Here is a 12616-nt window from a genome sequence, read left to right as displayed (position 1 = left end):
GACAGCGGTTATGTCTGATAACATTGCCCCGACCCACTGTATCTATGCAGAAGCGTAGCGCCCAGCCTCCGGTTCCCTCAGGTTTACACCGTTGGTGCTTTCAGTGCTGTTGTCATTGTTTGCGCTGATAGCACCGTTAGCTGCTAGCCGCTGGCTCAGCTGTCTCCATGTTGAGAGCTGTGTGGAGGCAATAGATATGCTCTGAATTCCGTATGGAGAACCTTTGACTACTTTTAAGACCACAGGGAGGCGAACCTTATTATGGAAAAAATATGTACGGTAGTCAGGACTGAGAGACATCATTTTTTCATCCAGTTTGAATTGTGCTATAAATTACACATATGATGTTTGCTCATTTAAAAGATCATTTTGCACATCAAGAAAGTTGCATTTTGTGATAAAATAAATGCGTAGTAGGAAAGACTTCACACCCAAAAGTTGCATAAGTGTTGTCTCTCACTGAAGCTGTGTTCACACTAACAACGGGTCTTGGTCGTTCTTTTGCTTCCCAGCTGATAAATAAGTCGGTGGAAGAAAAACATCAGGTCAGATAATGTTACATTTGTGCCTGGAACATATGTAGCTAAATTACCTAACTAGCTGGCGAGCTTGTGTTTATTGTGCGTGACGAGTTTCAACCTAAACTATATGGTACTATGGCAAACCTACGACAAAGAGTGAATTTCATGACGTGCAAAATTATCTCTTAAATTGACATAATTAACATATCTGTAATTCATGGTACAATCAAAAAAAATATTTGTCTCTTGCAGTTGACTACCAGACAACTTTTTTTACGAAATAAGGTCTCATGGGGGACACCAGATGGGGGAGGGACTTAACCTCTGTTAACATGTTGATTTCAATTTGCATTTCACTGATGTACAACTTTGAAAATGCCTTCCAGCAGCAAATGACAGCGAGACTAGACTGTGTTGAAAAATGAAGAACTTTTAATGCATTTGAGGATGATCAAATAATGTCAACAAAAGTGAATTTAAATGCTGGTTATGTCATTATGTCAGTACCTCTTCTTTTAAACTGGCAGGTTAGGGCTTCCACACCCACCGCAGACGGACTTGTTTTGTACATAAGGCTAAGCAAAAAAAAAAAACATTTTTGAAAAACAAAAATTCAGTTTTAAATAACCTCTAGTTATTGTCAGCCTCATTATGCCAATCCTGAAGATCCACTTCCTTGAGTGTAAGGTTAAGTTCAAGGTTCACCATTGTTTAAGTGAAACAACTCTCTAAATGTATTTAAAATCGAACAAAAACCAATACAAATTGTATCATATTTAATGCTAAAATATATAAATCTCAAATGTAATGGGTATAACATGTTTATTCTTATTTCCAGGTGTCTGGGCCACTCAGTTCATCCCTAAAGGCCGGCGGTTCGGCCCATTTGTTGGAGAGAAGAAAAAAAGGTCCCAGGTGACCAGTAACGTGTACATGTGGGAGGTACGTTACAGGCTGCTCTTGTGGCGTTGTTCCCTAAAATCCTCCCCTGCACCTTTTCTCTTCTCTGCATAGCTAAAACAAGTCCTACTTCCCACAGTTTCACAAGATTATGTCGGTAACCTACATAATCTGTTGTCACCTGTAAGAGTTGTACGATATATTAACTCAAACATCTCAAGGCACAACTGCTGTTTTGGAGGAAGTAAAAAAGCAACCTTTGTTACATTGCTATGACAAATGCTGCTGATTATGTTTTAGTTCCCACTTGGGTAAAGGTGACCCCATTTAGTGCTTCTGTCCAGTTCCTCTAGAGTTATATACTAAAACTTAATTGTACGTGTGTCCTATAGATTTACTTCCCAGCGCGGGGCTGGATGTGTGTGGACGCCACAGACCCCATGAAGGGGAACTGGCTGCGATACGTGAACTGGGCACGCTCCGGTGAAGAGCAGAATCTTTTCCCCCTGGAGATCAACAAAGCCATTTACTACAAAGTGTTAAGGGTAGGTCAAACGCATTCATGCAGCCTATAGGTCATACAAACAGGGGCACGTGTGTATATAAATGTTAAAAACACCTCTCATTATAATGCTGTCCAGTTCAACACCACTGCAAACTACAACCCCAATAATAAACAAACAGTGAAAGTAATACTTTTCTAACAGTTTCAATCAAAACTGATTATTATCATAAAGGTTGGCTAGAATTTGACCCTCTTCAACCACCGGATAAAACTGAGATATACTGTAATATAAAGCGTAAATGCATCTGTTTGAAATCACTACCTGTGATATATGAAGCGCCCATTTAAGATTCATACAAATCTAAAAAAGTGGTTAAATGCAGTTATGGTAACTATGTCCCACAATAAACACTCATCCAAAAATGTGCACTAGTGGTGAATATACTGCAGACTATGGTGAAAACACTGTCAAATTCCACCCCCCACCCCCCCTAAAACAAGATAAGATGCACAGTGGCCCAAATATCCCCCTTGCCTCCCAGCAAGCCGAGCTGTGATTGGTGGCCGACCTCATCTCTCATTGTTGCAGCCTATCGGGCCGGGAGAGGAGCTGCTGGTGTGGTACACTGTGGAAGACAACCCGGAGATAACAGCTGCACTGGAGGAAGAAAGAGCCAGCAGTCTGAGCAGGAAAAACTCACCCAGGGCGAAGCGAGGTGAGGCCTTACTTACATTAACCGAGATGCCATTTGTACTCGCGGGGGGGGGGGGTTTGATCTCTGACGTGTGTGCTGCACACGCGCCGCACCAACTGAGCCACAAATGGATTGCTTCACTGCTCGGTCGAAGTTGTAACAGGGGAGCTAACGCTAGCTAGCTACAAACGAAGGAAGGCTAGTGGGAGCTAACGTTAACCGTTGCGATGTGTGGAGCTTTTCTCCACTTTCATACCCGATCTGAAACTCGTCGCTGCGAGCAGATTTAGCTCCGAATAACGACCGATCGGCCAACTCGGTCCCGTTTGATCCCACGTTTAGCTGTTACACGAGCAGCTGGGCAACTTTTCGCTGCTTTTCCTCCTCCTCTGGGTCCTGACGTTGTCGAGGATGTGACCTTCCTTGAGTTCCTAAAGCATGAAAGCCATCCATCGGCGAGCCTCTACTTGGTGATGGCCTAGCAGCTTGGCTAGTTAGCCCGCTGCCTTATCCAACTGCAGGCTAATTGGAGCGCAGGTATTGGATAACAACCTAACGTATAGCTATTACATGTCACGGAGAGCGTCTAGAATGGTCGTTCACTTGGTTTTGGGGCCACAATAACCGGTTCATCGAGTTGTCAGACTTGGGTGTTGCATGCTAGCATGAAGCTAAACGGCTACGGTCCGAGTGCACGGAAACGGAGTACAGGAACAGATGGCGAACAGTGTGGAGTAAATTATTAAAAAACATATTATCTCGATGTGATGAGAATACGGTTAACGCAGTGAAACTCTTTGTAATGTGTCGCTGTAGTTGGTGTTATAGTCCGGTTTGATATCAGTAACATTCCGTGACTTCAGACATCCAAACACAACCTGAACATAACGCCACAGAAACGTCATTTCGTCAACCTTTTTTTTTTAATAACGTTACATTTTGTATTCAACAAATTAATGAAAACTGGAAAACCTGCAACGTATCAACTTATTGTTAAAAATACAATCAACATGGCTGCTTTATGTCACAATTACATGTTTTCCCAGTATGAACTTTGGACATAGTCTTTCCATCTTATGGATCTTGTGGGTAGTTAAAGCGGGACCACGAGGAAGAGGGTTAGTTAAAAACAAAAGACACATTCAGAATCTGCTGCCTGATCTTGTCTGTTTTTGACACTTCTTGTTTCACCTATTCACCGTAAATCATTGGCATGCGGGATAGGGGGCCTTGTGGAGTGTGTTGTAATGTATGATAAAGACACTCTGCAGAAGTATTGCAAGCCACCACTAGAATGCAATAGCTCTGTGTCGATAAAGCACCAGTTACATGTTTGCAAATGTTATTCAGAGACTGACTTTTTCGTGCAAATGCAATTAAATATACAGGCAACATGTAGAAGGTAGAATCCGTCTCTGTCACCCCTGAGATGTCTGTGAAATAAGGTAGAAAACAAAATGTAAGCGTCCTAAGTTTTTATTTTAACTTTACAGTGGCTTTTGTGAACTTTATTATGTGCCCTACAGGAAATGGCCTCGAACACGTCGTCTCGTTATGCTGCAGTGTTGTGGCTTTTAGCAGCCCTGTACTGTACTGCAAAGTCAACCGTGGTGAAGTTAGCTTACCTATCCTAGCTAGCTTCATCTGTGACAGAAAAGACTAGGGCCCCCAAATACTAGTGAACTTATACAAATGATTGTGTAGTTGTGTTGCTGCGGTAGATTTAGCAGAATACCTGTGACCATGCTGGTCAGATGACTGACCTGCAGCATGTGTTTCTCTGGTATAAATACGGCTTTGTAGTCCAGGTCAGGTGACCTTGTTGACACACTCTCTATGATGAGGAGGTCCCAGAGAAGCCTCTTGAGTCAGGCAGTGGTTAGACCTTTAAATCACTGATGCATGCAAGCCCATGATTTTGAGTGTAATACAAGGCTGTTTTATGCTTTTTTCCACTTTGATTTGATGTGGTAATTTGAGCACACCAGGTGAAAACGGTAAAATACACCTTTTAAGTCACATTAAAGTCTTGGCTTCCCTCCTACTACTAGAATTTTGTTTGCAATAAATAACCAAAGCCTGCTATTTAGTCAGAAATGTATGTGGTTATTTAGAAATAATAATGCTCAAATCCACATTTACCATATTAGGGCTAACCCTAACATGTTATAACAATTGTTCTTATAATAGTCATTTTTATACATGCATCTTTTGAGGAAAAGTCTGCTCATGGAGTATTTGTGGGAAAAAACTAGCACTGTTTAAAAATGTCTTGATATACTAATATTCTTAGTTTTTTTACACTCTTCATCTTAAACCTGTTTGCTTTTGATCAAGTCTAACACAGAGATGTGTGTGTGTGTGTGTGTGTGTGTGTGTGTGTGTGTGTGTGTGTGTGTGTGCTTGCAGCCAGAAGAAAGCTGCTGGAGAGAGGATTCAAGAAAGCAAGCGTAACCAAACCTACCGTCAAGGAGATGTGGGATGGAGAAGAAGGTAAGGTGACTTATTGTTGCCGATAATTGGCTTATTTTTCACCCACTTATTTATAATCATGTCTCAGGTACTTACTCAGCCTATTTGAAAAAAAATAGTTTTAACTGTTTACAGATACTCCTGAAATGGTTTGGTAGAAAAAGCAATACTTGACACTCGTGCTAAATTGTTTACAGGTCTGAAGGAGGAGGACGAGGGGCCATCAACCTTAGGGCCCGCACAGGAACTCCAGGAAACCCATCCCATGAGAAGCACTGACCGTAGCGGTGTGGGGGACATGTCAACAGTGATGACTCACAAGGGAAATGGGGAGGAGGAAGAGGAAGAAGAAGAAGAGGAGGAGGAGGAGGAGGAGGAGGAGGATGCTGCTGAGGATTCGAGTGAAGCACAGCAACAAACTTCTCCGCGTTTACCTGCCGCTGATTCCATGCAAAATAAGCAGCCGAGCCCATTGCTGACCTGCGGTGAAGAAAGCCATAAGGATCCACAGGGAAAGGCTGAGTCTTCCTCACTTGCGGGGCAAGAACCGCAGGTTGATCCTGATCCTGATCTTGACCCAGACCCCGATGGTGACCTTGAGGACGATCCCCATGGAGAGTCGTATCCCTGTCAACACTGCGAGCGCCACTTCTCCACCAGACAGGGTCTGGAACGTCACATACACATTCATGCCATCACTAACCAGCAAACGCAACTGTTCAAGTGCCGGTACTGCAGTAAATCCTTCGGCTCGCAGGTGGGGCGGCGGCGGCATGAGAGACGGCACGAGAGTGGGCTTAAGAAAAGGCCCGGCTCTCTGGCAGGCACTGCCACTCTAATCAGTCCTGTGATGCACACCGATGCTTCGAGTCCCGACTGCACCAGCCCGACGAGTCACTATATAGCCATAGGGTCCCAGGTTACTGGAGTACCTCTGCACAACTCTGAGATGCAGAGAAAGGAGTTGGGGCCTTATGCTGACCGTCCTTTTATCTTGGATGAAAATGGGGAGTCAAAGGAACTCCATCCCTGCAAGTACTGTAATAAAGCGTTTGGCACACACACAAACATGCGCCGACACCAACGTAGAATACATGAACGGCACTTATTACCAAAGGGGGTTCGCAGGAAAGGCATGCTGCTGCAAGAGGCATCAGTGCAGAAGAAGCAGCAGCAGCCTGATGAGTCTCCGAGCACCAGCCCTCCGCCCGTCTACGTGCCCAGTGCGGACACAGAAGACGAGGTAGACCGGGATGATTACGCAGTTGACATATCCAAAAACATCTCTGAGAATTTGAGCTTCTACATTGACGGCAAGATTGTGTCCACCAGTTCGGTGAGCAGCTGCGATGTGATAGAGGTGGACTCCAGATCTGCGGCTCTGTTCGGTCTGAACACAGTCATCCTCAGTCCAAATCAGATCAGCCAGGCGCTGAAGGTGGACGGTCGAACCGGTGCGCCGAAGCAAATGTCCAACATCGGCCAGCCGGCAGCAAAAAGAAGAACATCCACGCCTCCGTTTGTTCCCAGCCTTAAAGTCGAGACGGAGTCGGCATCCCTCGCAGCCTCTTCGTCGTCGTCATCATCCTCTACGTCTTCCTCGTCTAACTTGTTAGTGGGTGGGCTGTTCCAACAAGCTGCCGATTCATCAGCATTTCAACGAGAGAAAACGGTTTATCTCTCGCCGAAGCTCAAACAGCTCCTTCAGACACAAGACATTCAGAAATCAACCATTGCCCTGATAACAGAAAGCCATAGATTGGCCTCGCCGCTGTCAGTCACGCAGCTGCCAGGGGCCTCAGGCCGGTTTAAAAGAAGAACATCCTCTCCCCCGTCATCTCCACAACTCAGTCCTGCATGTAAAACGGAGAGCTATAAATCCGAGGGGGTGAGCTCATTCGCCCTAAAGGTGCCAAAGCTGGAAAGCCGCAGTGAGTCACCTCCTGGGAGCCTACTGGACAAAGAAGATGGAGACAGCTTGAACCTTTCTGACAATAATATGCACGGCCAAACCTCATCTAATAGCGGTGGAAATTCCTGTAATCAGCAGCCCTTGGATCTGTCAAACTCTGTCAGCAGGTGGAGGGAGAGCTCGAACAAGGTGCTCGGGGATTCAGCTCTTGATTTAAGCTTCCATCGGAAGAGCAACGTCGAGCCGGAGTTAAAGGGCGGTCCAGCCCCACAGCCACTGATAAAAAAGAGAAAGCCGAACACTAGCATGCTTGAAAAGGTGCTGATGAATGATTATTTAGGTCTACCTTTGCCAGGAGAGGAGGGCCCCTCTGCCGTAGCAAATTTGAGTTGTTTCCATTCTCGCTCTCCAAGCACTGCGACTGAGTCTGCCCACCCCTCTCCACCCTCTTTGACCCCTGTCACCATGAACCCCCCTTCCCCCGATAGCTCCAGCGTGACATCCCCGACCCCACCGCCCCCTCTACTACCTACGATACCGTCTCCGCCAGCTATGCCTAGCTCGCCTCTTTCTCAGCCGTCGGACTTCTCTGCCCAAAGACCTCTTCCCGTCCTCTCGCCAAAAATGTCACCAAGATCGGTTGAACACAATCCTCTGTCTGACTCTGAGGACAATTTGTTTGGTGAAGAAGACGAGGAAGGGGACCATATCTCTGAGCCGCAGGACTTCCCGAACACTCCGCTTAAAGATCCCGATAACCGCTCGCTGTCATTAAGCCGGCCTGAGCCGACATCGGTCGATCTGGCCGCTATGGAAGAAGATGTTTCCCCGACTGCATCTTCCGTCGCAATGGCAAACGGCAAAATGAACCAAAACGTTGACTCGGTAACCGAGGGAACTCCTGCTGCCCTCTCACCCCAGCCAGAATCCTCATCTTCCTCATCATCTCCTCCTCCTGCATCTCATGATCCATCCCCGACACTGGTTTTACAATCCCTCCCTCAGATTAAGATAAAAGAAGAGCCTCAGCCCTGCGTAGATGAGCTGCCCGTTATGAATCACGCCCCCCCGGATGGGGTTGACTCTTCACCTCAGCCTGCTGCTCCCGATAAACCGTCCGACAAAACCTCTGAGGCGGAGGACGTCGACTCGACATACTGCAAGACCTTTGTGTGTAATGTCTGCGAGGAGCCGTTCGACTCCATCAAAGAGCTCAGCGGACACATCGCTGAGCATGCTGCCGATTGGCCCTTCAAATGTGAATTCTGCGTGCAGCTGTTTGGCGACGCTCCAGCCCTGCTGGCTCACCGGACAGCGCTACACGGAGTGGGCAGGATTTTTGTGTGCTCCGTTTGTTCCAAGGAGTTTGCATTTCTCTGTAACCTCCAGCAGCACCAAAAGGATTTGCATCCAAACGAGACATGTTCACACACCACAGTAGAAAGTGGCAAGCTTAGGCCACAGAACTACACGGATCCATCCAGAGCCAAAGAGGAAAGCAGTCCTTCAACACCAGCACCGGAGACGACCGATGAAGCCGCTCCACACGTTGACACCGACGTAGCGAAAGAAGAGCCCGACGTTAACGGTAATCACACAGAGGACGGGACGGAGGACCCCAATGAGGAGCTGTACACTACAATAAAGATCATGGCCTCAGAAGGAGGGAAGCCGAAAGCCCCGGATGTTCGCCTTGGCATTAACCAACACTACCCCAGTTACAAACCGCCCCCCTTTCCTTATCACAGCCGTTCCCATGCTGGCTCGGTGGCCTCGGCTACTAACTTCACCACCCACAACATACCACAAACTTTCAGCACTGCCATACGCTGCACCAAGTGTGGCAACAGCTTTGACAACATGCCCGAACTGCACAAGCACATTTTGGCCTGTGCCAGTGCCAGTGATAAGAAGCGCTACACTCCCAAGAAAAACCCCATCCCCCTCAAGCAAATAGTGAAGAGTCCCAACGGAGTCGTGTCGCCCTCGGCAGCCGCTGCAGGCCAGAGTCCTTTCCGTAGAATGGGTCAGCCAAAAAGACTTAACTTTAATCAAGACACGAATGGTAAAACAAAAATGAGTTCCCTCAGTAAGAAGAAAAACCAGCTTGTCCAGAAAGCGATTTCACAGAAGAATAAAGCTGCCACTACTGCAAAGAAGGCCACTGTTAAAGTTGAAGAAGAGCAGGCCTCTAACGTTTGCCCCCACTGCAGTCGGGAGTTTACTTATCCTGCCAGTCTCGGTAAACACATGGCAGTCAGCTGTCCCATGAAGCCTGTTGTTAAAAGGGGCAGAAAGGGTCTAGGAGAGGTGAAAAAAGAGGTGGCGTCGGTGGCAGATAAAAACACAAAGCTTAGAAAGAAAGCCTCGGACGGTGAAATATCGCAGACGGAGCCGGAGCCTAAACCCCTCGGAAAGACCAGAGCTCGCAGCTCTGGAGCAGCAGACCCTGAACCCTCCCAGGCAAACAAAGGAAAACCTGCTGCGACACTGGGCAGACTAAAGAGGCCCGCCTCCTTCCCAGCACCAGTCTCTGCAAGCAAGAAAACCAAGAAGGGCCAAGTTCAGTCTCTACCTCCCACCCCGTCAGCCCCCGACACTCCCAGTGACACTGCACAACCACGGCCAGCCATGAGAATGCAGCGTATGGGCAAAGAGGCAGCACCCAAGAGATTAGCCGGGGCCAAATCACCACCACCACTGCCGCCGCCGCCGCAACAGCTGAAGAAAGAGGAGCGGTTCTCCCTCCGGATGAGGGAGAGAGTAGGTGGTCCAGTCACCAGGAGCTTACAAATGGTCAACGCCGCTCCTTCTGTTGACGTGAAAACAGAAGAAGCACCAATTCAAGAGCCAAAAGAGACTCAGGTGAGACGGCGCATTGTGTTCTTTTCTTTGACTCTCTCTCGTTTTGTCTTTATTGGGGCGAGACGCATTAGCTGGCCAGGCAAATAATAGCTTATTGCAGATCTGTTGGTGTCACTGTACATGCCAGTGTACATTTAATTACAACTAAGGACCTTTTGAAAAACTTGATTCTCGTTTTTTTTAAGATAAACGGCATGGTTTTTTTCATAAAGCTCTTTAATAATAATATCAGCATGAACATCAGGCGACGGGTTAACATCCTGTTTCATAAGAGTTGGACTGTTGGACACTTGCATTTTTGAATTCAAGAACAAATGAATTTAAAGCCCGGGTGCTCATGTCCGTCTTGACTTATCGCTGCGTCGCTACACAGTTCTTTGTTGGTGAACTTTGTTTGTCTTTGTGTGTTTCAGGAAGTGCTGATGAAGTGAGCCATGTGGACACTGTTGAGCTCATCTGGGAGCTCATCTCACCTCTCAGGCAATGCTCCGGACTAATCAAGGCACTGAGGTCAACCTTTTCGTGGTGGGACTGTTATGAAGTCTCTCAACTGCCTTTGCTGGATTTACGGAGGGAACTCTCTTTATCTTCCGTCTATCTTATGAACTGAACTGAGCCTCGATTTTAGCCAGCTTGCAAAAAAAAAAAAAAAAAAAAAAAGGAAAAAGAAACCGTAAATGACAATGAGTTAATATATACAATACGAGTCATTACTTGACCCAAAACAGTAACATTAGGGCTCCGTTATGTTGGAAAGCTGATATATTGCAAATGGCAATCATGTATCAGTGAGGGTTGGGAAATAGTTTATTCTTTCGTTCTATATTTTTTCGCATTTTTGGTTGTTTAGATTTGTGGATGTTTCCAGAGTCTCTTCATGCATGTGCAGAATAGAGCATCAACTAGATAAAGCCAATTTCCATGTCTCTCCCAACGGGCACCTACTTCAGTTTATACATGATTTGCAAAGTATGTATGTTTTGATTTAAATTTCTGTAGTCATTATATTGTAGAATATATCTAGCTGGTATATTTTTGTTTGGGAAACAAAAATGAAAATGGCAGTAGTCGACTGCAGCAACTGGTCCTCAGGAACACTGTATATCTGTGTGGTAAGTATGCGTGTGGTTCTAGTCGGGCGTGTGTGGCCTGACAGCTATTCCTTTGGATGCATCTCAAGTATGTCATGTTTTTACTTGGTTTCTCATATTCTTGTTTATCCGACGTCGGCAGTTAATTCGAGTAGTACAATGATTGAAACTATGTTGTGGTCTCCTAAAATAATGTCTTGAAAAGAATTTTTAGCAACACTCATTCAGCCCAGTGTTTCTTACAGCACTTTAAAACAAACTGCCAAAATGTCTAGCTTGGATCGGTGAGATTGGCTTAGTTGAACGGTGAATAATGGAATGTATTCAGACACTTTTTAGACTCTGGTCATTTGCACCAAATTGGTGCAAAGTATTCATCTAATCTCAAATACTGCTTTTACAGCCAACAGACAGCTGAATTGGTTGTTTCCGTTAAGCGATTTGACACAGGAAAATGACACATGAACCACCTTTTTATATGCAAACAATGCATGATAATAACTCGAATCCTCAAATAAATTGAATGCAGCAGTGTTTTTGTCCGTTGTAAGTGGATGTGTGCAAAGATGTTTCATGTGTCCATTTTCTTTCAGGAGCCATACCATAGTAACTTAACTGAACGACGTTTCTTCTGAGGACAAAGTCATCTTTTGTGTCTGTGCGTTGATATATTTGTCGAGTTTGTACCGATGGAAAGCTTCTTATTTTGAGTTAATATTTTCCACTGCTCATCCCACCTTCTCACTCTTGACCCACATCCAGTTGTACCGGAGGCCGTGCTTAAACGCTTGTAGCATGTTATGGGAAAGTAAATTGAACAATATGATTTGAAACTAATTTAATTTCCACGCGAAGTCTTCATGTTTTGCCTTTCAGCAAAATCAAGATTATGTATTTAAGGATGAACAAAGACAAAAATCCCGAATGACCTCAAGTAAAACATTGCTGTAATTGACATAATAATAAAAAAAAGTTTTTCAAATTGTGTTTAAGCTTACATTGTCGTTGCTAACGTGGTTTCCAATGATACAAGCTCAGCTAGACGCGAGTAAAAGAATAAGTTGAATGGATGGAAATGGTCCTCTGACGTTGATCCAGGTCCATTTCCACTCATTCAATTTCATACTTTATAGAAACGTGCATTATAGAAAGGGAGTTTTCAAGTTCCCGATGTAAACTAATGTATTTCTACATTACAGTTTACTGGTTATTTAAAAATCAATTACTTTGTGGAAATAGAGAGAGAAAGAGATTAACTGGCTCTGACTCCTTTAAGGCTATTTTATTCACCGAGACCTTTTCTCATTTTATTTCTTTATGTTAATATAATAGATGTCCCTGCTGTTTCGGCTGTAATAAAGTTTTCCAAATTGCATTTGCTGATTGCCTTCTCCACTCAGCCTGTCAGGGAATCTGTAGGATTATGAAAAAGGTATTTTAGTTTCCGTTTTATTTGAATTCGATAGATGGCAGTGCTTCACATAAATCAGATTTTAAGTCGCTGCGTCTACTCCGCAGGTCAGCGAGCTGCTACTGGAGGGCCGTGGCCATCGTCGGCTTGCTAGTTGCTGCGAGATCTGTTTTCTATTTTGGGAGCAGTGCACTTGTCAGAGAGGTTGACATGCGAGTCCTACAGTACCTTCAATTCTTACCTC

General features: G+C 45.3%; 1 protein-coding gene across 2 annotated transcripts; it reads left to right on the top strand.

Moving 5' to 3' along the window:
- Positions 1-2520: 2520 nt before the first annotated feature.
- On the top strand, positions 2521-11948 carry prdm2b (PR domain containing 2, with ZNF domain b). Of its 2 annotated transcripts, none has more exons than XM_076110523.1 (4): positions 2521-2642; positions 5031-5114; positions 5291-9870; positions 10284-11948. In XM_076110523.1, the coding sequence occupies exons 2-4, from the start codon at positions 5096-5098 to the stop codon at positions 10299-10301; spliced, it is 4617 nt and encodes a 1538-aa protein (XP_075966638.1). In that variant the 5' UTR covers positions 2521-2642; positions 5031-5095; the 3' UTR covers positions 10302-11948. The 2 variants fall into 2 exon arrangements, with proteins under 2 accessions (XP_075966638.1, XP_075966639.1); XM_076110524.1 differs by lacking the exon at positions 2521-2642 and adding an exon at positions 2728-3158.
- The last annotated feature ends 668 nt before the right edge of the window (positions 11949-12616 follow it).

Source organism: Anarhichas minor, unplaced genomic scaffold, assembly GCF_050575085.1.
Source record: "Anarhichas minor isolate MPS153535 unplaced genomic scaffold, ASM5057508v1 ptg000043l, whole genome shotgun sequence".
Taxonomy (NCBI): domain Eukaryota; kingdom Metazoa; phylum Chordata; class Actinopteri; order Perciformes; family Anarhichadidae; genus Anarhichas; species Anarhichas minor.
The sequence above is the reverse complement of the archived record's forward strand: the minus strand, read 5'-3'. Positions and strand labels throughout refer to the sequence as shown.